The sequence below is a fragment of the Ptychodera flava genome, chromosome 16, assembly GCF_041260155.1.
Source record: "Ptychodera flava strain L36383 chromosome 16, AS_Pfla_20210202, whole genome shotgun sequence".
Taxonomy (NCBI): Eukaryota; Metazoa; Hemichordata; class Enteropneusta; family Ptychoderidae; genus Ptychodera; species Ptychodera flava.
The window spans coordinates 20,143,949-20,170,882 of NC_091943.1; the positions used below are offsets into that span (position 1 = coordinate 20,143,949).

The 26,934-nt window shown below is 38.0% G+C and overlaps 1 protein-coding gene across 2 annotated transcripts in view; it reads left to right on the plus strand.

Moving 5' to 3' along the window:
* The first annotated feature begins 3,020 nt into the window (after positions 1-3,020).
* LOC139114238 (prokineticin receptor 2-like) overlaps positions 3,021-26,934 on the plus strand; it is a 32,824-nt gene continuing 8,910 nt past the window's right edge. The window contains exons 1-2 of one of the 2 annotated variants that reach the window (XM_070675815.1): positions 3,021-3,151; positions 23,495-24,210. In XM_070675815.1, the coding sequence (XP_070531916.1) occupies positions 23,726-24,210 (485 nt within the window). In that variant the 5' untranslated portion in view covers positions 3,021-3,151; positions 23,495-23,725. Of the gene's footprint in view, positions 3,152-23,328; positions 24,211-26,934 lie in introns of both variants that reach the window. The other variant, XM_070675814.1, reaches the window with a different exon arrangement.

The window sequence follows — 26,934 nt, forward strand, 5'->3', positions numbered from 1 at the left end:
TGGAGCTGAACACTTACCCGTCATGCCCGTACGCGTGTATATTCCAACAGACTGTCAATGACCGGGCTCTAGTCTACGACATCGCTAGCAAGGACGAGAGCTTTCATTTCAAGAGGCCCAACAGGAGTACAATTGACAATATTAACGCAAGCTACAGAAATCTACAGCTCGTAGAGCTAACAATGCCCGCTGCAGCGGGAAGCATATGTTCCATGGTCTGCATGAACGTCCGTGTCAAGAGAACCGGGTATATGGCGCGCTACACTCGGCTGTGGAGAATCCAACTCCACTATAATACCCGGTGGGGTGCAAACGAGAATTCCGAGTACAGATATCAAGTCAAGCGAAGGACCTTTCATAGGTCTTCTTGTTATGTGCGGTTACCTCATTTGAAAGAGGATTCAGACCTACCCGGCAATCAGGAGGTACAACAACGAAGTTTGCGTAGCACCGGTAGGCCTACACTAGCTAGCCGTTGGATCACTGCCATGACCGTGCACAGGATCTCTCGATACGTCCCTATGTGTCTACTGTGTCCTGTCATTTGACTATTTCCTGCCACACGTTACTAAAAGAAGTTAGCAATGGTGATCAACAGTGGGTCGTGGGCCAAGTCGTCGCGGGGCCGGTACGTTGTGGGACCGGATTCTCTATATCCGTGTACGTCAACGCGGTGACCGTCTCCCTTATCGAAGCAACAGCATCTCCCGTGTCCTGCATCTCCCGTGTCCTGCTCTGGCTTGCCGATCATGGTCTTGTGTGTAATTTTTGTGTTATGAATTGTGCTTGTGTTGCTGTGTTGATCATTTAAGTGATGTATCTTTACTGTACTCAGATAGCATTGTGTACAACCAGCGTGACCGTGCGCGATCAAACCCATTTGTTCACTATGACTGCGTGCAGTAAACTCAGCGACATAATATGCCAAGTGTAGTGTCTCAATGTTCATAACCTTACATGAGTTTATAAATAGAAATACACCACTGAAGTTCGTTTCCGATCTTAATATTGTACTATTGCATGATGTTGAGTCTTACAAAGGCATTAACAAAGTGAGGGACCGCTCCCATCTCTGACTCCGATTGAAGTCTAGAAGACTTATATTTACAAAAATTTATGTTTATTAACAAAACAATCGCGCACGCGCAGCGCGACGACCACTGCGCTTTAATATGATTAGAAAAGGAAAGAGTGAATTTGAATTTATAATAGAAAAGTAATCTCAATTCTATCTACTGCAGTCAAACGATAGCAAGGAAAGTAACAACACTTACGATAGGAGAGTGAAAACTAAATAAGCGATAATTTTCGTCGAAACTATTGCCAAAACGTTATTTGTGCAGTAATAATGATCATTTTCGTAGATTGCAAATGGTTTTGCTGCCAAGACTGTGCTATGCTGAACTGGCTGGATCTGTGCCCCAAAAGAATAAAATCAATGTCGTTGAACGCCTTGTACGTCTCATTTATTTTAGGGTTTATTGTCTTTCAACGATGTTACTAAAATGCTTACTTAAAAACACCTTTCCGGACTGCAATACCTTTTTCAAACTTCAAATGCCGAGGATAACGTTATGTTCTAATGGTAAAACATCGTAATTGAGGTCAGCAAGGACTCAGTTCATATGTCACGTTTAATTGGGTGCACAGTTGCCAAAACAAAGTGCAAAAATTTACTCTTTTGAGACGATGTGTTGTCAAGAAAACAAAATTATATTTATTTCTGGCCTTGGCGTCCTCCTCAGACATCTATAACAAGGTATTCTTAGAAAAACTCAATTTATAGATCAATTTTCTCTATTTCTCCTCTATTTTTCGTCGACAACAAATTAGATCGTTGCCTTCCACGCGGGTCTAATTGATTGGCTGTGGGATTGATCTTCCCCTCTGCTGTCCACCGTAGACTTCTTCATTTTTTTTCACGGTTCCCTCTTTTCTGTCAAGATATCAGGTAACACTCTGCGTATTGCGTTGTAGACATTGTCTAGTGATCGCACTCAAAATTCAATGGTGCTGCGAAAGTCTCGAAAGGTAGAATGCGCCGCTGGGAGAGACATTCGGACTCTCTCTCAAACATTTACCATTTTCTTTTAGCCTACTACTTGTTGGGGCTTGTTTTGAAGCTTATGGAGTAAACAAACTTTTTAACGGCGTACTTTTGTGAAAATCGCGAATTTTATTTTCCCCTTTAGAGATAACACAGGGATGGTGGCCACTTTGAATCTCAAGTGTCCGTAAATATTAGGTAATTTGTTTCTGTAGTACCGAATTTTGCACGGTGACCCCATTTTTGTTCTTTGTTCTGGAAAGAATGGTTAAATATTTTGCTTTAGGAGTTGTCGAAAAATTCAACGTAATGTCTCAGTCATTTTCTAGGCGCAAATTACCTAAATTAATTGATGCAAAGCACAGAAGGACCCGACGTAAATGAAAGGGCGCAACTATTAAAAAATAATCCCTCTTCCGAAAAATATGAACAATAAACAATGTCAAAGGACTACTTTACATCACCAGTGTTTCATTCTGCAAAAGTATACTTGTAATCAAATACATATGTCTACTAACGTTCCTACAGCTATATTCACTTTCCTACCCACCAGCGTATCTACCTACCGCGCCCACCAACCTACCTACCTACCTACCTACCTACCTACCTACCTACCTACCTACCTACCTACCTACTTACCAACCTACCTACCAACCATCGTTCAAATTCGTCTATGCATGCATGTATAAACGCATCCATGGACTAGACGCGCAAACATTTATATTTTAGACTATCAACGAGTCCGCCCGTGTGCCTCTCAGATAGAAACCATACCATATATGATACTATTATCATCATCATCTTCATGGTGGTCTCAACTTCTATTCTGCTCACGACTTTGTTTACTCACGTACGTAATTGCCGTAGTTGATGCATAAGTCTCTGACGCAGTCGATACGCCTGCTTCATCATTAAACAGCGCCAACAAGTGATACTTCCTGAATATTCATACCCACATCTGAAGTAGAAAAGCCTTGTACGGATCAATTCTATTCCACTGTGTACCCAACGCAAACAGGAGAGAGACGTGGTCCAGTTATCAAGTTCGGTGTCCTACAAGGTGCGGGAACTCCTGGGTGGATTAGCCTCGTGCAGAGGTGTTGGGTAAGCGGAGTCGATAGATCTCTTCACAGTTTAATTACCTTGATTGTGTCGTTCTCATTCACTCAATGTTCAGCCTTTTGACGGGTTGGTGGAGGCAAACAAGCGTTCCACCGATGAGGGTTTGTGACCCAAACTACGGATCACTGTTTTACGTAATGTGCATTGTTTGTCCTCTTTGTAAAGAATTTGTCAGTGCACTTCCTAAAACAAGCAACTTTAAAAACGAAACGTTTACAATTATCGACTTGCATCTATGTTAAACATAATTTGATGGCGGGTGGAGAACTAAATATATAAACTGCCTGTGAGGCGATCTTGATATCACATATACGAGGCAGCTGAATAGATTAATAAAGTCTACATAAACATGAACTTTAAAAGGTTTTGCGATATGTAATGTACACCAAAAACGTGTATTCCGAACACATGTTCGAGTTTGGAGGTTTTTTCTATCACGCAATCACGACAGGATATTTTTCGTTGTTGGCATCGCTACCGCTGAACTGTCTTTTTCCTTGCATATTTCGATGATTTATCACGGACAGTACTCCTACAATTTAGACACATTCACGTCTAACAGCCGTGAGCAATCAGTTACAAACGTGAATATTTTGAAGTAGGGTGTGAAATTTGATAATGTGGATGTGTTCGGTCACTGAAAAAAGGTACATACCAACAGCAGCATCCATAGAATGATAGGTACTACATTTTTCGTAGGCAAGTATACATATTTACTGGGGCTATTCCTATAGCGTTGTATATTGTGGTTCTTGTATGGTATTGTCTGTGTCTGATCTTCAACTTGATTGATGGATCTTCATTTATACTAATAGCCATGATATTTAGATCATACATGAAAATATTGGCACGTGATGATGCATATTTAAAGATACATATAACTTGAAAAATAGATAGATAGATAGATAGATAGATAGATAGATACATAGATACATAGATACATAGATACATACATACATACATACATACATACATACATACATACATACATACATACATACATACATACATACATACATACATACATACATGTTGACTTTTATGCACACAATGATGTGGATCAGAATGTCGGTCCTCCGAGTCAGCACATGGAATACTTCAAAAAAGTACTCCCAGCAGGTCTAAAATGCTAAGAATCGCCGATACGAAGATTTTATCTCGCATATCTATATTCACTCTTATAGTACTTCTAAGGAAAAAAGGCGTGAAGAAGGAAACGCAGTTACGTATGCCATTGCAATGCAGCTCAATAGTAGATGTATCTCACTGACTTTGAAAGCTTTTGTAGTATCCAGACTCTTCCATAGCATGCGCGAAAATAATCCTGTTCCTGGCGGGAAAGCATACACACACGACACCCCGGGCGGGTGCACGCATTCAACTGACTTATCAATACGATGTAAGTAAAAGAGCTCGTCTGCCCTTGAATAAAAAGATGGTCGACGATTCGGTGGAGATTTGACTGGCAACGACACATTCGTGAACCGCACCAGAAGGAAATTGCGTTTGAGCACTCATTTCCCCAAGGAAATTAGCCAACATCTTCTCTGTAATTGAACGTTTTGCCTTCCTCCGCGCATTTTAATCCACGTGATTTGTGACGACGTGTTTATTTTGCATTGTTAGAGATTTCGATGAGTTTTTTCAGACAGGAAATTTACAACTGAAGAAACTGTGTATTTTCACGTCGTACGCAGGTCTCGCATCGCTTCTATACTCGCCAATGTGTTTGCCTTTTGTTATATTTGAACAAGATATGTAACAGTGACGTTTAATGTGCATGAGTGATACTTTCTGTGCGCGCAAATAATAGGCATTCTCATTAGACTAAAAATCTGAATAAATGCGATATGGTAATTCTTTTTTAAAATAACAGCAAAAAATGGCTTTGTTGAGTGTCTTTAATCAGCCTGCACTTCAACGATGGAAAACTCATGATTATTGAATAAAATTGAGGGGTGTAATCGACCTACACCATATATAGCTTTAGGCCGATGGGCATTTTTAATTGATAATGACTAATTAATTTGCATACTCAAATAATGCTCATTTGCATTAATGAATGCAAACATTTTGTAAATTGAGCATAGATGGGATAAGTCGACCCGCTAACATGGCATATTTTTGCAATTAAGCGGGTTGCGTGTTTTTGATTCACAACTTTACTGCCACTGCTCTTTCTGGAGCTAGCTGGTACATTGTAAATTATTATACATCTACAACCGTAACCGCTGTTCGAATAGTTACAATACGCTACACTAAATGTACAAACGCAAGCTAGTAAAGGTGTGGACGCCATAATTATGCAAATTAAGTCCTTCAGTTGAACGTTGACCTATAAGGCGAGAGAAAAAAATACTGTTCAGAGGGAAGGACCGCCTCAGAAATGGCCCATTTCACAATTTTCTTGTTTCCCCAAATCTTCTCGCATGCAATAGGGACAGCTTAACACTGCATGAATACAAAATCCTCCGATATGCGTGTGTTTTGTAAGAAAACAAAATGCACAAATAAGTACATGTTAAAATCTTATCAGTGATGTTACCACTGAATATGAAAAATGTTTCATTTTAAAGAAATTGTGCAAAGGAACTATGTAAATAAAACAAAGAAAATCAATTGAAATAAAAAGAGATCGCTTAACGACCTACAAGTACCTACCCAAGTTTGAAACATTCTTGCCCGTTGAAGAAAACTTTTATCAGCGCCAAATCTCCCATGATACTAGTAAGCATCATTTTTCGTTGCACTAAACGGAAATGTCGTCAATTTTTACATACGCACACAAGAATAACAAGTACAGTTAAATTGAACAAAAAAGCTCATTTAGTTTAACATTTGCTAAAAATAAATACTTGTTATTGTCTAGTGCCAATGTCAGTTATAAGCTTGGTTGCCATGGCGCCAAATAATTGCAAGCATTCCGCGCTTGTACGTGAACGCGTAGCGTCTATTTTTGCGGTATTTTTGGCAGCATATGCAGCATTTTTTCAAACACTTTGAATGCTGTTTCGCGCGCATCGATCTCCTGCAGTTTGCATTAAAAGCCGAAAAGCGGTATAGCCTCTCTTTGTAAGTTTCGTTTTCCGAAAAATTCTCTAAAAATCCCTCGGCATTTCATGTTTAGAGACGGGAGGTGGATAATTTAGTTTGAACAAAACCTGGTCTTGGGATCCGTGTGTGTCACTTATTGGACTCACCAACGGCTCGTCGAACACGTCACGCACGAATCTCACCCGTCCACATATAATGTTATTGACCGCTGCAATGTTTTTTATCACGATATCTACCTTTTGACATGTGCCTTTTATAGGAATTATCCACTTGTACCATGCGTGCGATTCATCGAATACCTTTCAGCAGATTTTCTTTGATGTTCAAAGCATGCGAAAAATATCGATTTTAATCCCGACTCGCGCTGTCTGAATACAATTGTAGAAAGCGCCCCCGTTCTAATTATCAGATTTATGCCAGTACTCATGTAGTTTAATTGCAAGAAGTACATTAGCTTTCAATGAAATCTCTTCTGCGAGAGATACAGTTCCTCTCTGATGCCTCGTAAAAGCTTCAATTCACCTCGTCAGATTCATGGTACTCCTGTATTTATTTGCTTCTCTTTGTTTTTTAGAGGTTTCCCATTAGTTTTGTATTTTACATGGTCCCCTTTCAGTTTTGTATTAAAGGGACAAAGTCGGCCATTTTTCATGTTTGTTTGATGCAAGATACTACTTATATTGTTTGACATGTTGAAAGATACCGAATGAATGGGTGACCATGCATATATTCGATTTTTACATGATACATGAAACCATCGCGAAAATGAATTAATGGTCATGACCTTAATTCATTTTCGCGATGGTTTCATTTCGTTTGCTTGTTTCTATACATTCCACATGTAGTTATATAATTGAGTTTACCAAATGATCTGAATTGATATATAAAATGTAAACAATGCAAAATTCATTGTTTGTAACAGAATTCATTGTTTCATTGTTTGTCTAACAGAATCATCGAGAATGTCGTTCGTATGAATAAGAATTTAATGGCTTTTGAAATTAATAGCTGTTACACAACATCATATGAAACTGAATTTTTTGAAATATGGAATCAGTCGGTTATGTACACTACTGATAATTCCCTAATGGATACTATATGGCCACTCACACGGTCAGCGTATGTAGATTAAAAGCAGCAATTGAAGGTAATATGTACCTCGAGACCGTACTAAATATCCTGAAGGATATGTAATTATTCTCTTTCATAATAAAAATAAATAAATAAAAAGGGGGCCACTGTGCATTTTATTCGGATAAGAGATACGAAGTATTCAAACTTACGCGATATTTGAAATTAAAAACGGCCTCTACCCTGTGTCGACTCCGGGAGGAGAATATCCAATTTTCGATTTTCACAACTTGAAACCAAGACGGTGAAGAAGGGGTCTACTCAAAATGAGTGCACGCTTGAAGCAGACCAGAAAAAGCATTAAAAGGAACTGTGTTTCTGAATATCTCCTCGGGGTGACTTCTGCCTTTAAGACAGGTGAAGGGTAACATTTGCGCACATCACGTGACGAGAATAACGCAAAGGTATACAGCGACATGGTTTGCGAGAAACAATGAACAAGGCTTTAAAGAAGTATATGCCAAAAAAAATCCATTTCAAACAGTGTACTTATTGCTACTGTTCAGAGACCATCTCTCTGTTGCGGCCGCTTTCATGTTGAACTTGACAAGTAGACAGTGCCAGATAACAACATAGACCTCTTGCAATGGTGCATTTTCAACAATGCATGTTTTGTAGTTCACACATATGAGCATGACACAGCATGTTGTAGAGTTTGAATGAATAGGTACATTGAGTAAGGGAGGTAGAGAAATCCCTCCCTTTGGCGCAAGTAGTTCCCATTATTCTTTTTAAAGGTTTAATGTTCTGCCCATTAATCCTGGATAGGATGCCGTTGTCGAGCCGTCCACAAATATTTGAAAAGCTTTTCATTAAGTAACCGGGAGGGGTATTTTTTGTGTAGATAAGTTGGAAGGTTTACCAGGAAAAGAAGTGGCCGTAAGCGATATACAGACGCCGATTGTTTGTTCTTCTATGATAGCACTTAGGATGTGTTTGTGCTCGTTAGGTACATTCACAAAGGTAGTTTTTACCCTTTCACTAGTAAACAGAGCTCAACAACTATTGTCGAGATTCGGAATTCAACAATTCAACGCATGGAACGACGTAATTTCTTAGCTTCCTCCGTTGTGTTTTATATGTGCACTTAAAGAAACCTTATCATTTGCCTTCGAAACTGTGGTTATATTCACTTAACTTGTTGCGTTGGTATTGATTTTTTCGCGTCTTTTGGGACAATGAGAATCAAAGTAGTAATATTTTCTGTCTAGGTTAAGGTACGCCTCGCACGTGAAAGAGGTTTGCACAAAATTTCCGAAAGGAAACTTTAAATCATTCCCTATCAAGTAACAAAGTGGGGATAACCGTGCAAAATTTGTACCAGAGAAACGTATTACTCAATATTTACCAACTATTGAAATTTAAAATGGCCACCATTCGTACTATAACTACATGTGGATATTTTAGTTTCATATTTTCACAAAAATAGGCTTCCACGGTGGAAACTAGTTACCCAACGAGCTTGAACAATGAGCCCAACCAAGATGAGAAAAGTGTTGTAAATTTTTTCCGAATATCTGCCCCCGAGGTGCATTCTACCTTGAGCCAGTTCAGTAACATGTAACGCGGTTAGTCTCTTGGAGCACACACTTTTGCATTTCTGTCGATGGTGGGTATCGGATAGACAAAGTTGACGTGACGTTGGTAGGGAGACCAATTAAGGTAAGTTTTTTTTTAGAATAGAGGGTTTGTACTTTTACTTTTCTTCGACCTTTCATCGCTACTCATCGTCGCTTTGACAAAAAGTAATCAAACAAGTCATATTTCAACTAAAGGTGAGTAAAGATGAGTTTCAATTATGTGTAGTTCATATATATATATATATATATATATATATATATATATATATATATATATATATATATATATATATATGACACGAATATTGGTAGGACACGACTATTATTGCGAACTCATAGCGCTATTACTGTTAAGCATTTTTTGTGGGTTTCTAGAACACACGTCCTGACCTATCATTACAAAATCCAGTTCTCGAAGGACGAGTCATGTCTGAATACATTCCATTATATCCAAAACCACCTCATTTTCCTTGATTATAATGTGTCTTCTCAAGATTGGATTTCCTTAGACTCCAATATGGCGGTGTCAGGATTCAGAATTTATTTTTGCGATACCTTCCGCATGGGCTAAAAATCCTCTTTGTGAAAATGTTGTGTATTAATAGATCGGTTCGGACTTCGCTTTTTCCCAATTACGATTTCTAGGCTTTGTTCTCTCGAAAATCCGTCTTCTTACACACAGACTTACGGTGCTTTCTAATCTCTATCCTCGGGAAAGGCAATTCAGACATGAAGAAATCTTATGGCTGCACCGTTGTGAATCCTAACATTAAAAGACTGGATTTCTTTATGCCAAATTCTATACCAAGAGGTTTGCGTCTCATTACATTCTACCTTGTAGAATGTCCAAATTTGTTCTTGGTATTATTCGGAAAGGCGAGCATTTGCTTTGCCTCAATCTGATATTGCTAGTAATATAGGCTTAATGTGTCAGCATTTATTTCCCTGAGAAAACAAATTTTCTGCCCGGTGACCAACGAGCTTTGTTTCCCACTGTTTTCTACGGTGAAGTAAGGCAACGTTGTTGGAAGATTGGGTTCGAAAGATTATCCTGGGGTCGCGAATCAGAGATGCACGAAGTCGTATTTTTGGTCGTAGACATCTTCAAAGCAATGATGCACCATCTAAAGAGTATCATCCGCATATCGGAACGATTTGATGCAAATGACCAAAACGTGGGTAGTTACAATTACTACTCGAACACATCTATTCAACATTCATTTTGTTATTGTAGTGTAAAAGTTTCAAAGGAAAGTCATTCGATTAGAGGTTCAAGTATTCGCGCAATCTTTAGATAAGTAATAAAAAAATCGCATAAAAGCTACCAAATATACTTGATGTGTTCTCACCGATGATTTTTACTAAAATACTGTTCTCCGATCCTTCATCGGGCACTGTAGTCAGACAAACACACATATATATATATATATATATATATATATATATATATATATATATATATATATATATATCGCAATAAATAAGTTTGTATAGAAACTTATTCAGTGACTACAGTTAGTGACTACATAACTAACTATATAACTATATTATATATATATATATATATATATATATGCCAACACTACATATATATATTGTTGCCAACACTATATATATATATATATATATATATATATATATATATATATATATATATATATATATATATATATATATATATATATATATATATATATATATATATATATATATTGTTGGCATTTCCCCATTTCCCAGCTTGGTAAAAGTACTAATCATCGAAAAACATTTGCTGAAGTCCAGTGACGTGACAAAATTATTTTGTTTTGCAGCCTTCTCTCTTATCTCGAGCTTAACCTTCTACGGGTGATTTTGAGATGATGAGAAGATTTTTGAAGTCTAAGAAATGAAGTTTAATTATCTGAAAATAGCTGCTTTCCAAAATGCCGCGGGGACATATATTGGCATTGAGTCTCTCAGTTCGTTTCAAAGCTGTCCTGCTGGTTAGCCGTTTGTGGGAGCTAATTTTTAAAAGCTCCTCGAGTGAGAACAGTTATCAGCATACGTTTGGTTATTTGTTTCTCTGGTACTGAAATGTTAACGATGACCCGTGATTTTTTCAATTTATTTTTAATTGTATGGTTGAAAATTTTCATCGAGTAAGGTTTGATCAAAAATTTTTAATAAGTTGTTCACTTTCGAAGCGCATACTACCTCAACCTGAAGCGACACTAGATCACTGATTTATAAAACAATGTCAATCCTTCTACAGTCCCAATGTTTCCGAGGCAAATGCTCTGTGACTGATCGCCAAAGATGCTTTCGTCCTTAATACAAATCAATACAATGAAATAAATAATAATTTTTCTGTTGTATTTTTAATCTATTCCAATTCAACTTAAATTCATTATCCGAGTGTTATATTAGTGATCTTGAAAAATGGCTACTTCTCTTTCTGCTATTAACGTGTAACATAAAAATAGCTATAGACGTAGACATTTGAGATTTAAAGGTATACTGTCACCTGTTCCAATTTGCCACAGTTACCATCGAAAGAGAAAATCTAACCAATCACAGATTTTAAGCGGGTGGCCACTTTTTAAAAACAACGCCCTCGCATGGACATTTTGAATACCAAGGAATGTCCCTTAGACCATGGGCAGATTTAGATTACAGGTGACTGTATACCTTTAAAATTACACGGTCACTTCTATCACACAAATAGTCAAGCTCTTTTATTAGTAGTGCATCTTATTCCGAAAATAACACTCTCTATTGTTGGAACAAATGGCTAATAAACATTTGCAGTCGACAGCGAAAGGATGTTTCTCAGAGGAATGCAGTAGGTAACTACCCGTAGTTGCAGGTATCAGCAGAGCTCATGATTATCGAGCTAGATATTCAGTCTCGTGAATGAAACTGACACAAACACCAGGTTCCTCTTCTCACCGAATAAATTAATCCGGAGAGATTTTGTTCGTTGATTCTGATAGTCATTCGACCAGTGGATCATTCAAATGTTATTGTCGCTTTGAAGATCGACAACAGGGGTCGCTTATCCTTGCCGTCGAATTTACTTATCAATTATATCCGATGCCTTAGAGGGTGGCGAAGGTTGTCCAAGGGCGTTCGTTTCCGTTCATGTGATTCGCGCGCACGCACGCTGGCAGATAATGGGTTCGGAAGACCTGCCTTCTTCAAGGCAAAGTGTTTTTGAGAAATTTTAATACACTGCCTTGAGGAAGGCTAGTCTACTGAAGCTCCTTCCCGACGATGGTGGTGGTCGAGTAGTAGAAAATAACATCTACCTTTCTGCAAGCCTTCAGTGAGTCCCTTTTACAACACATTGTTCTATATACTTAACGCATTGTGGTTTATACTCATCGGCATTGTTGGGTGTCTCGAGCACACTCCCAGCAATATTTCCTCCAAGTCCATTGCTTCTTTAGAGGATGGCATATTATATGATATTGTATTTCACAAAGGATAGCGCGGCTCACAATTGGCATAAGATTACATGGACACTATTGTGTTGACAGGAATGGCGCTCTGATTTGAATTCACATGATGGCAAGTATCATTGCAAGGCTGTTTGAATAGAGGAACATTGCGTCCGTCAACCAGCAGAATAAGCAGTACAGCCTTTCCTGTTTACGTTGTCGTTGTTACGAAGTCGAAAAGGGCGGCCGCATTAAAATGTAATTGGCCTACGCTCAGCGCTCCAAGTTGTTAGTTTTGGGTTTTTTATCGTACAGTGTCCTATCCTATTTTGTTGTTCTTTAGTTTTCGTCGATCTTACTTTTTCATCGCTGACCTTTTTGTATTCATCATCGGTGGAGACTTCTTCTAACCGCCCACATCGTTGTTGTGATATTTTTTTTGTATTTGCTGTATGTGCCGCGGGTTTCTCTCCAAAGCCCCATCCCCGAACAAGAAGCAGTAAGTTAATACGCACAACCTTCTAATAATTGCGGCACCATGTTGAAATTCCATTGCACCCTCCTTGAAAAAAACTGTACTCCCTTACACAGAACACGAACCATCTATCAATCACCGATGGCTTTCTTAGGAATTTTTACTATGGGAGATATCACTTCATCAAATGCCGGTGGTAATAAAACGACTAACTTTAAAGTATCTTGTCTTTTACATCTGTCGAACTTCGTTTATCTAAAATTGTATTTAAAAAATACTTTGTCGTTTACAAGATGTGGAAGAAACTAGGTCGGTGGCGGAATCGGCAAATGTTGTGGCCTAACGACTTATGACTACGGCTATCACGTATCATTGTCATCGTTGAAGACAGCAACAGATAACAAGGAGCCAAGTCAATGACTGAGATAAACAAACAGCCCTGCAAATACAAGCTTTGTCGACCTTGTCGCTGATGACGTAAAAAAGCCAACAATGACGTTTACTGTTCTATTTTCGACAGCAAAGAGAGCCGAAAGACGCGAGAACAAACTCTGATATTAAAAATGACAAACCAAATGTACTAGTATTAGACGAAGAAAAAAGTCTTGGACAATATTCGAACTACTGCATACCAAGTCTCCGTCCTTTCTTTGTCGTCTGCGTTATAAACTCCCCTTGTTCTGTCTGACTGATATATATGACACATTTTGCGTGACTGGCTCTGAGGGTAACCGCTACTGTGCTACGTAACATAGTTAGAGACTGAAGTTAAAAGGGCTTTAAAGAGAGCTTGTGTGAGCTTTTCAAAACCCTGTGACCTTGGACTGCGTCACAAAGCAGACACGTGTCAGTTTGTCTAAATGCCACGCGTTTATTGTAATCACTGTGAACAGGAATAATCATTACGTCGCTTTCTTTGAGAGTGTCTTAGATGAAACATGTCTTTACCATTGGTTTTATGTCCAGCCTTGTTTGGTGATTTTTTCCAAGAAAGGGGGAAGTGAGCAGTTTCGAAATTTCTCTTTTAAGAAAACGAAATTCTGATATGAGTTGCATGTTGTCTGATATTCTGAGATTGTAATTTTTTCGTTGGACGTACTAGGATTCCATCTACAAATACTCCATGTTTTCTTTGAAAGTTGTATCATAAATAGACAGTAGAGAAATTGTCTTTGTATTTAAGGCAGTATGCGCCTCGAAAGCGAAAGACTTAAACTTTTGCTCAAACTTTCCTCAATGAAACTTTTAACCATTCGCTTACCAAATCCAGAAAGGAAATCGGGGTCACCGTGCAAAGTTTGGTTCTAGCGACACAAATTACCCAACATTTATCGAGTTAAAACATTTAAAATGGCCGCATCCCTATGTTAACTCTAGGGGGAAAAATATTTTTGATTTTCGAAAAACTAAGATGGTGAAACTTTCCTTTCTCCAAGTGCTTCAAAATGAGCCCTCACAGGTGGTTGACCAGAATCGCATTCTATAAGTTTGAGTGTCTTAATATCTGCCCAGGAAGCGCGTTCTACGCTAATATGAATACTTTTCTAAATGTATTTCCGATTTGCTGGAAAATTGAGAAAAAACAAAGAAACCATTTGAACTTGTAACTCATTTTTAGACTGTGTAAAAAGTTTGGTGGATTGAATCACCGGACAATTTTGAATTACTTTGTATAATATTGCTTAAATGCTCAGAAAGAACACATCAGTTGTCTTCTTTTTTCATTTTTTCTTCATTTTAGATTATAATAACAATAATAATAACAACAACAATAATAATAATAATAATAATAATAATAATAATAATAAAACGACAATAATAATAATAATCATAATCATCAAAAAGATATGATATATCAATGTAATATTAGACATTATATTATATTATATTATATTATATTAGAATAATTATAATTTATTATTATTATTATTATTATTATTATTATTATTACTATTATTATTATTATTATTATTATTATTATTATTATTATTGTCGTTATTATTATTATTATTGTCGTTATTATTATTATTATTATTGCTATACTTCATTGAAAGAGGGTAGCCTGAATTACAGAACCAATTGTAATTTCTATCAGAAACCTGCAAGAGCTCAAAAAAGTACATGCATATATATAAAGAATTATTTAACCTAATGCAGATACATATGATGCATATGTTCCTTACTCATGAAATTTTTTCACAAAATTGTACATACATTTATTGAAGCTCATCTTTAAGCTTATCACGATTGAAAAAAATGAGTTTCATAAGCTTCAAGGCAGAAATCTGTCTTGCACGACTATTCAAATCAGTCTTGAAGGGTATTTCTCTTCCGTGTTTTGCATCGCAGCACTCGATGCGAAACCCGGGGAATACCCGGCTTCAGGCCTGCTGGTCTCAACCCAGGTGGTCCAAAACCATTTCACTTTTGACATTGACGATAAATTGGCTATACTTCAACAAAATTGTAAACGCTACCTAGCAACAGGTTCCGAATAATTAAATCATTTAATCGCTCCTTTTAGATAGATCTCAAATAGAAAGAAACCAAATCAACAAACATTATTGAATCGTTTGCATTAAAACTAACAAAAGGTATTCGCCGTCCCTTTGAGACCCCCACCTCGCTTTTTTCTCACTAAGTTTGACGATTGCTGACAGGAGGTTGGACACCTTTCAAACAAATGATTAATTAAACGATGCAAATGAAAGCGAGGTCTCAACAATACTTCAATTAACGATGACATTGGAGAGAGTTTCTCAACCTCAATGGGGTGTTGCTATATCAACCAATGCACTAATGGCCTTCTTAGTACTGACGTTATAACGCGTGCCGCCAGTTATGTATTCAACGGACATGGTTCGCACACCGTGACGACTAGCTATTCTTACAGGCATGTCAATTACTCTTTTTATTTGAAAATGTCATACATGCCAGGGGTTGTAAAATCATGTATGAGGAATATAAAACCACCCGGTTCGTCTTTGATCTTCCTGTCATAAACTTGCCATATGGCTCTTCGAGTGAGTGGTGATGCGAATTGTTAAGTCCAATTTTTTTGGTACAAAAAGACATTTTCATCATGGCCGTGCAACAGAGTAATCTTTGTCGCAGTAAGACTTTCACGTGATCACGTGGATTCATGTTACGGTTACATAGTGTGACTGATCTCGGGGACGGGTTTTTGACACAGTAAAATTTTTATAACACTTTTCTTGTCTTCTTCCTTTGTAGACCCATTCTGATGCTTATTTGTGTAGAACATATCATGCAGATTTAATCGTCTTGTTTGTGAAAATCGGAAATCGTTTTGTCAAAAATGAGTAAGTTGAATAAAATACATGTATACATGTATAACTGTAAATGTTCGGTAGTTTCTGTCAGTAATTTCACGGTAACCACTGATTTCTATGCTTGATTATGAAAGAAGATGATTTAGAGATTCTCGAGAAAGTTTGAGAAAATGTTTGAAACTTTCTCTTTCGATGGAAGGTATAATCTAAAGTAGAATACACCTCGGACAGAGATATTCGGACTCTCAAATTTCCACAATACTTACCGGATCTCCCACTTTTGTGGCCTCATTAGGAACCTTTTGAAGTAAATGATATTTTTACCGTCTTATTTTTGGAAAATCAGAACGTTGATGTAATTTTCCTGTAGAGGTAATAAAGGAATGACGACCATTTTGAATTTCAAATATTGCTAATTTTAAGTAATTCCTGGTTGTTTGTCTAGTAGCATATTTTCAAGGTGACTCCTGATCTTATATATTTTTGTATTTTTAAAGGAAATGGTTGGCAGTTTCCTCGAGGAAAGATTGAACAAAAGTTTGAGTCACTTTCGAGGCGCACATTACCTTAAGAAGGTTTTTGTTTATAAACCTTAAAGTGGTTTTCCCGCAACGGTTTTCTACAGCAATGTCGATTATAAAACTATAAACCCATCTCTGTTCGGTACTGTACTTCGTCTGTGAGTATTGAACCAAGAATCGACTCGGGAGGGTCATTATCAGCTTGCCATTTGATGAAACTTCAGCTGGCAGAGTATGAAAACAAACCATGAACACTTATCTAGATACTATTGTTGAGTATAAAAAATGTAGCCTAAACTCAGCCTCATCACAGTGCAATTTTGATATCGATGTGCATCATACGTAGACTTTATGGCGAATTTTGACTTCCACGGAGATAAATTAGTAGGAAATGATTTTACAGCATGTCCTAAAGAAAGTCCAAATAGGCTGATATGTCCGAACTCACTTTTTACAGTCGTTTGGTTTCGGACTCTTGTTATTTCTGGCCGTTCTGTTCTCGACTATTCCGACGGAAATTATCCATCATCTCTGTACCTTCCCTCTCTCAGGTTCTTAAAACATTTATACATATCCAGACAGAGTCGATGTAACTTTTGATTCCTCTCTTTCCTGCTTTGCGAACTCCTGCGATCAAACAAAAAAAAAACCGCGAACTTATTAACATTTGGAAGATGAAGCCATATGAGCTAACGTACATTCTTTCGTTCATGGACGAGCGTATAACTTAATTAAATTACAAAGTTTAGGTTACAACATCGGACTGAAAATGTAAACTTTTTGCTCATGTAACCTTGCTACAAAACCCAATTTGTTACATCTTTCTATGACGTCAAGCGACGTGAAAATTGCCTGATTGGTTGGTAAGTTCTCTACTTTTACTCTCGAGTTTGCATAACCGTTATGAAGCACAATTTGTGCGTAGTCATTCATGGTCATTTCAAACAGCTGATTGTTCAAAGCACATGAACTTTGTATCGTTTAATTTCCATTCTTAGTACGTTCGAGTAGCTTTTTGAGATTTTGAACAGCCCCCATCCCCTCCTGACCACCCAGCTCAACAGATTGCGACACATGTAAATGACTTCGCTACATAAACATAGCCCTTATCAATCTAATATAGAAATAACGGACGACGCCAAACCTCGCCCGTTAATTTTAGGCTTTCCTCTTGCCCTTGCCCATAAATAAACGTTAATGGTCAGGGCGGAGTCTGTTATTTCCATTATATTATCAACAAAAACAAGAAAACCGTCAAAATTTGCGAAAATTTCCCAAGCGAACGACAATTGGGCCCCGGAACTGAGCAATACGCGACGCATTGTCACGCGCGCTGTAAAAATCAGAAAAAAATTGGCAAATACGAAGATGTTTTCAGAAAAAAAGTATCTAAACTTGGCCCACAAGTGTTCCATTTTATTTTGTGATTGATTATGATTTACGGTTCAGCTTTAAAGTTACGATACCTTGAGTTGTTAATCTTATTATTCATATTCACGGGGATATAAACTGACCATTACTGTGTATTTGTGGTCAGTCATGTGGTTCAGCTCGACCAATCAAAATGCGATGGGCAGGGCATTTAAATATAATCGTCTATAATATTTCTCTTGCACTGAAACAGCGTGGTGACAATGTCACTCAAAGACAGAAGGTTGCTTTAGTCTTAGGTTAATGGTGATGACAAGAAACACACAAATACGAATGCCTATGATATATGTGGTCAGTGCAACCGATGAGCAGCTGCACAGAATGTCACGTTACCTCGTGTAAATCACCCCGCCATTTCTCGTTCAATTGTGTACATGAACATTATCCTGCCCGGATCAATCAAGCCATACCATTACTTTCAAATTCTCTGTGCTTTGAAAAGAAGACGGAGACAGCTAATTTGACTCCTGATTGACAGTCAAGGGACGCAAAGTACAGGATAAGACGTGACTGCGGACATGACGGTCTTGAATATGACAGAGATTGTCTTCTCGAAATATATTTTCAAGTTTCTAAAATTAATGAATAAATTGCAAATCAATCGCATGTTAAATGGAGAAGTTCACCACATTTTAGACAGCACTTTCCACAATGACAGTTGACGGTCTTAATTTTTGAACTCTGCAAAAAAAAATATTCTAGCTTTAACTTTTCTATGAATTAAACATAAAAAGTCACGTGTTAAAAGACAAGTTTCTAATTTAGTAATCAGGGCTACTTATTTCATCGTATTTATTTATTCAGCTTTGACATAAAGTCAGGATGAGTCGCACAGTTGGCTAACACCTATAAAAAAGCAACCCTCTACAAAAGCACAGATTTAACAAGTTACACATACAAAATTAAAAACAGAAAAGACAAACGCAGAATATAACAATAATAAAAATATACAAAAAAAATTCAAAACAGAACAAAACAAAACAAAACAGAGAAATTAACAGAGACGGCAATTTTTACAGTGGCGTTTTCTACTAATGGTAAGGAGCTTATATATGATCACGTTAGGTAGTATGCGCCTCTAAAGTGAAAAACTTAGACTTTTGTTCAAACTTTCCTTAAGGAACCTTTCAACCATTCTCTTTCAAAATCAAGAATAAAAATATTGGGTCACCAAGCAAATTTTGGTACTAGAGAAACAAATTACCCAAGATTTACCGATATTTGGAATTCAAAATGGCCGCCGTCCCTGTGTTAACGCTATGGAGAAAAATAAACAATTTCGAATTTCGAAAAACTAGGCCAGTGAATAGTTCTCTTACACCAAGATCTTTAAAATGAACCCCCACGTGTGGTATATCAGAAGAGAATTGTAAAAGTTTGAGAGTCTGAATGTCAGTCCCCGAGGTGCGTGCTACCATAACATTTCGATTGTGTTTTGGTTTTATAATCGCGCAATAAAATGTATATGGTTTGAGCACTATATTTTACGTTATTGTGCTTTTGGCTTTATAATCGCACATTGAAATGTATATGGTTTGAGCACTTTATCCCATCATAGTCAAAATGACCTGGGCCTCATGAAACTTTACGTATCTTTTAGTCATTTCATAATTTTGCAGTTGTGGAGTTGACCTTAAAAACTTTATTGTGCGGATAACTTTGACTTACGTTTGTAATCTATTCTTCTCTATGATACTGAAGACGGATATCGGAATAATCGCAATATTTTCTCTTTGTACTTTGAATGATTGCGGCTCGGAAGAACATTACCCTTACAAAAAAAGAAATCGTTTGATGAACTGCTAGAAATGCAAGCATGCAAATGTACAGATAAATGAAAGCGAGTAAACAGTCAACCAAATTCTCAGCAGTCGTTTTTCCATTCTGAGCTTGAAAGCTTACTTGTGAACACACTGTGAACGTTGATTGGTAGGCTAGATTAGCTACATTATGAACGGGTTTTTTTTACAATGTACACTTTAATCTTTCAACGAAGAACCAAACAAGTGAACTCCTGAAACCCAATAAACGAGTAGGCATAAACTTCATTTCTAACTATAAATGGATGGGTGAAGTGCTGCGTTTACTTGTAGTATTTTAAATATCGAAGGGGGCTCGTCAGCGATTGTTATCATAAACTGGGTATGATTTCAAGAAGATGTATTGCCTCGAAGTGTACCTGAGATCAAATCTCTATCATGGTAAGAGATGGCTCGGGTTAGATCACGTACTCCTCCTCTCTATCGGAAACGATTAGATTTCAATCTCTCAAAATCGATTTGTCAATGAGAGGTTTTTTATTAACGCTGTCCGAAAATATAATTGCACATGGCATGTAGAGCACGCGATAACCTTAGGATAGTGTTCTTTGACAAAGTTTCAGAAACATCAAACTTTGGCGAGATAACAGATTCTGCCTAATTGTCATTCCTGCTATATTAGCAACTTTCTCAGACAGGTAGCTGGCTATTACTGTTAGTGCAAATGTTAATATCCAACCACACCATACAATACCATACCACACCACACCCATATCATACTTAGAGGTTATTACCCAATATCGCCTGTTCCTGTGTCGTATCAGCATGAGTGTCATTTGTGCTGCGTCAGACACGAGACGAAGTCGAGTGTCTGACGCAGCACAAATGACACGAATGCTGATACGACACAAGGAACAGGCGATATTGGGTAATAACCGATTTATCATATACCCATGCCCATAATTTTAGGGAATTTTTACTAATAGAACGAAAAACCTTTAATTTTGAGGCTTTACTTTATTAAGCCTTGCGCATAAATATCAGAATGTTTATGTGAATAGGCTTCATTCATAAAGTATACGACGAAGATGTCAACATCACGCGCGACATCGCTGCAAGTCGTCCATATCTCAATGAAACCCAAGAAGAAAGACACCGGGATACAAAAATCGTCATACAGAAGGAACATTTTAAGGTGCAATATGCTATTACAACTGTAACCGATCAAAAACTGCTCAGCTTTAAATCTATCCTGATTTCGGTCATCGTACGGCGCGGAGAGGGGACGCCATTTTGTTAGTTTTCCTTTAGAGTCGCCATGTCAACAGTCGTCGCGCGCGCGACATCGCTGTCACGCCACGCGCTCACTACCTGTTCGGTGGAGACCGTGCACAGTGCCGGCGCCGTGCGAACGGCAGAATGTTTGCTAGAACTTGACCAAAAAAATACCATGGGAAAACATTTCATGACTCAACGTGATATTTCCGTATTTTGCAACCAGAAATACCCGTGTTCTTCGAAGCCCTTCAAGTTTTTACGTCGGCGACATCGCTTCGCAGGCGGGGAGCGGCAGCCATTTTGTTGTTTACGTTGTTTACCAACAAACTGCTAATGTAGTTCGGGAAAACTCTAAAACTGATGACGTTCATCGTGCATATCCCGACGTTTACCGTGAAATATCACGGCTGATATTTTACGTGAACGTCACTGGGATGTAACAATATGGGCATGGGTATATGATAACATACCATATATACCATACCATACCAGACCATGATACCATACCATACCATACCATACCATACCACACCATACCATACCATACCATACCATACCATACCATACCATACCATACCATACCATACCATACCATACCATACCATACCATACAAAGATTTTATATGTCAGTTTATCACCTAGGGCTACCCTTTGTTATAAAAAACGATTGAAATGTTCCTACGAGCGCGAAAACTATTTGCTATTTTAGAGTACGGAGCAATCCAAGTCACCCATGTCTAAGATGCCAAACGTTAGGGCAATACTAAACATACATGTCAAATGCACTTCGATTTTGTATTTCTTTTTAATAGACCAATAATTTATTTTAATTTCGATGGCTTTTCGGGACATAAAATCATAGCTATCATGTCAACTTGATTGAGCTAGTTTAGCATAATTTTTATATGATGAACTTAAGGTAGACAGCTTGAATAGACATGACAATGTGACATTTGCGATACCCGACCAAAAATATCAAATCCATGCAGATGACATATCAAGCAAACAAATGTCAGATGATTTCCTGTTTAAGGCATCGAAACTGTGTTAATGTAGCCGTTCGTGTTGGCAATACGCTTTTTCAGTTGAAACTCTTCCTACTTAGCCATTTCATTAAATTTACAAGGTACAGTATTTTTCTGTTCGAGAGCGTTTGTCGAAATTAATCATGGTTGAGCGAATTCAATTTTCCTAATGGGGAACATAGATTGAAAGAGTGATGTCGGGGAGGGGAGGGGAGGAGACGGTGAGAGAGAAAGAGACAGAAAAAAAAAGACAGAAACAGACACACACATATACAGTTACGTGCGGTGGCAGGAAGCAGACAGACATTCAAACAGAGGAAAGGCGGCAGAAACAGACCGATAGACTGAGATACAGGCTCTGTCTCAGTAAAAAAAACTGCTAGTTAGACGCAGATATAGAGATAGAGTGCCAGGCAGATGATTTTTTGTTAAAGAGGTATACAGTGAGATGGGCTGAAGGCGAAAGAGAGACAAGACACGGAGAAGGTCTAATATGGATTATAGAACCAGAAAGGGGACAAAGTTGAAATGATTATGATATTTCCACGTCATTGTTCCTACTCTAAACTGTCGTCAATTCAGGGCAGAAGACAGATCACAGCAAGATGATTAAACGAATAATAGTCGCCATGTTCACTAAGGACCTGACATTACTCCTCGGCAAATTAATTAAGTCTTTAAGTTATTGAGCAGTGTATAGGTCTGTCTTCAAATTGCGTTCACTTTATTGCATTCCCAGCTTAGGTTCAATAATTAATGCGACTGCAACAGACCGTTAAGAATGCTGCTTACTTAGTCCTGCGTTTCGCCTCAATGAAGGCCGCCAGAAACATAAAAAGGGACTGAAAAAAATAAAACAGAATAGAAACCAGCTGGACAAAGAGTGTTCGTTAGCAAGATGTCCATGGGCGAAAACCGCGTCCAATCAAAATGTTGAAAACAGGAAGATCTCAAGAAGTCTTGCATAGAAAATTCAGCAGATTGAAACCTATCGCCTTTAGAGTGTGAAGCTCGGCCTTACAAAATTTGCAAATTTAGAAACAGTGTTTACATAAACGAAATGTCAACTTTGAAAGAGCGCGTCTTATATATGATCTATGGTTTCATTTACATTTTATGTTGTATAGGGTGACAGTAATTAACAAATTCGCATCTAATTTCTAAAATAAATTTTCCTTTGCTCTTATTACAGAATCAGGTCTCTGGCCTCCATCATTATTAAAAACGAGAAACCTTCTTCGATTTCACCGGTTTACTTACAATGGTTGTCGTGACTTCGCCTGAACAACAAGCGATAGAATTAGCTTTATAAGGAGTTTGTCGCTGTGCTTCACGTCCTTTTTTGTGTCTCTTTTTAGAATGAAGCCCACCCTCTGTAGCCAAACAACCAAAAGAGTTGGTCAACCCTCAAGAATAACGGAGAAATCAACTTTCCTCTCTACTACCAAATACGGACGTACCTGAAGTCTTCACCCGAAGAATACACCCTCAAAGCTATTTACCGTTTCAAATACTTGAGATTGTGTAACCGATACATATCAGAACCCGTACACTTGTCAAACCCCATGCTCTGAGACTTCTCTTGCGGCATGGCGTTTGCCCTGGGCGTCCATATGGGCCTGAACGGCAGCTATGGGGATGCCATCTCGAACGGTAAAGCCTGTCAGACTGATTATTACGCTGATTACGGAAACTACCCAGACACATACTACCTGTGCGGTGCCAGCAACGACACGTACAACGGCTACTTGGCATTCCCAGAACTTTCGGTGGGGGTAAAGGCGCTGGTGGGAATAGTCTACACCTTGACCATCGCTGTCTGCGGCGTCGGCAACGTACTACTGTGTTACGTCATCTATCGATTCCGACGTATGCGTACAACCACCAACCTGTTGATCGGCAACCTGGCGCTTTCTGATTTTATCTTAGCGCTGGTTTGCGCACCGTTTAACTTCTATTACTACATCAACCAGAACTGGCCGTTTGGTAACTTCATCTGCATCGTCGTCAGCTTTGTCAAGCCGCTTTCGCTGTATGTATCGACAAATTCACTCCTGGCGATAGCAGTCGACAGGTATGGCACTATCTTGCATCTTGAATTTATTATTAAAGGTAGAATGCCTATCGGGGGCAGGTAGCCGTACTCTCAAACCTTGTATGCATTTTTGGTGTACTATACTTGCAGGGGGCTCATTTGAAGCTCAATGAGAAAATATTCCACCGGCTATATTGTTTAAATCGAAAATTTAATTTTCCCCATAGAAGAAACACAAGAATGGCGGCCATTTTGAACTTCCAGAGTCGGTAAATATTATGTATTATGGTTTTTCAGTAACAATTTTGTCATGTTGACCTCTGATTCGTATTCTTGATTTCAAAAGGAACTGGTTTATAATTTCCTTGGGGAAAATTTGAGCAAACGAGTAAGTGTTATTCACTTTCGAGGCTCGAGCTATACTGTAACCGTCTAAGTGTTTGTCGTGCAGAAGACATGTTTGGGTTCTCATAGGTTTAGGGATATCAATGTCAAATTACGGGAGAAAACGTCAGTTTTCTATTGAGGGGGTTGGTTGACCGTCATCGTGGGGAAAATAACGCATTGAAATATGCCTGCATTACACATAATCACCAATCCACATTATGTTCTTTTGCTGAACTACAATAAGCTATATAATAAGCTAGCTGGGGTAACAACGTCATCATTAGGCAAATAACTGATCGTAGTGACGTACTGCAAAACTTCAATTGAAAAAAAAAACCCAAAGATTTTAGAATCAAAAAGTGGGATGGTATTTGCAACGGACATTCGGAAATGACCCAACCATTCCAAATATCAAAAGTCACGGGGAACATTTTATTTGAGAGAGGGTTGGCGTCTGCGATTGTCGTCAGGGCATTCTTTAGAGACCGTCCAATGCATGAGCTATGGTTCTGAAATTACAAAAAGGAATTATAAGCGTTCCTTAAAGATCAGAACCCGGTTCCTTTGCCCTTGTTAATTTCCATTACTGATTCATAAATTTCGTTGACTTAAGACCCGCACTTGTATATGTGCATAGCTCGAGCGCGCGCCCTTTTACGTCAAGAATTTCATTATCAAAAGGCAATTGCCTGACCCAGACCAAATCAATCTCCTTAAGTGATCGGGATAAAGGTAGGGGAAGACCACTAATGACAGAAATGCAAAAATCATAGAAGTAGGGCCTTGTCAGAAATCCCAAACCGTTGATATCCTTTGTGAACACCCGACATTCAACTCAGTGATCTAAACATTGGTTCTTTTAATTTAGAGATCATTTTGAGTGTGTACTTAATCGTAGTGTGATAATAAAATAAATAAACGTGTGGTGATGATAATAATAATAGAACGATCGCAAGAAATTTAAACTGAAAACAAGCAAATGCAAACGTTGAACCAGTGGTAATCAGAGTATATAACGTGTCAATTCATTGATCAGATGAACACTATTCGAGCATTAGAGGAAATATGGGCACTCAAGATCGGATTGCAAAAACTAACCTTTCTTCATAAAAAAAGTCTCTTGTATCGGTCACCACTGAGGGAATTGTGAATTGTTAAGAATTTATCGTATTTCATTCGAGAATCGTAGAGCAAGGCTTTCAAGTCAGAAAACGCGCCTTTGGGACAGAAGTAAGAACTTTGGAGCCTTCCAATCCTTTTTTCTCGTCAAGCGCTTGAGTAGACAAGTTAGAAAATATATTACCAAGTTCATCAAGTTTTCCCTTTCAAGTTCCATTCATCAGCAGGAAAAGTTTTCTTATTCGGTATACGTATACTCATACCCTGTTTACGCAAACATTTCGAGGACGACATAACCGATGACGCAAATCATAGTCGTCATTTCCCCCCTTTTTTCACGTCTGCAGCTACAAGTCTTGTTGCTAAGTAACAAACTGATAAACACTGCCTCTGTTCAGCACTGTATGTCTACTGAGTGTTTCCTCCTGAAATGTTGCCTAATGGTAATATAATCATGTTATAGACAATAGATTATTTAACCCTTTGACTGCTGTAATTTTTCCCACCAAAATTTTAATGCAATATTTTACTAATTTTTGTGAACTTTTCTGTAAATTTCTTCATAATTTTGGACCAAATGGATATCACATTTCATCGACTACAGCTTTTTGTCAAAATTATGGCAAAAATCAGAAAAAAAATTGACTGTTGACGCTCAAAGGGTTAATGTGAACATTTCAGGTGTCTTTCTTTCAACAGGTTCCATGGTTGAAAGCCCAATCGGTCGTCTACTTTTTAAAGCAAAACTTACAGTGAATTAAGGTCTGTCATAAGTAATGCTTCTGTACGTGAAATCACGCTATTAGATGGACGATAAGTCAGACATGATTCACTGTAAATTTCCTCTATCTTTCCCTAATCTTTAGAATTCTCAAACGAACGGCTAATCTAATTCCGATATTTTACATGCTCACGCTCAACAAGCACGATTAATTACAACATATGTGCCTCGGCTTGGCGTGAAACACATCCGTTAGGAGTAACAATACAGATAACAAAAATTACACATGGACACTATACGCACTGAACAAAGGGACATGGAGAATGAACGGATCATATGTACGGTTCTGTTGCACCGATAACATTTGGCCAACATTTGTCATTTAAAGCTCATTAGGCACTGTCTGTACGCACGTCTGATTGATGTTAGAGATACTCAGGTTAAGTTCCTTTGTCATGATATCAACGTTTTGTTGGTGCATCAAGCATCGCCTTATGTCTCTTTCAACGTAGAGTAATTTACTATCGCATTTATTT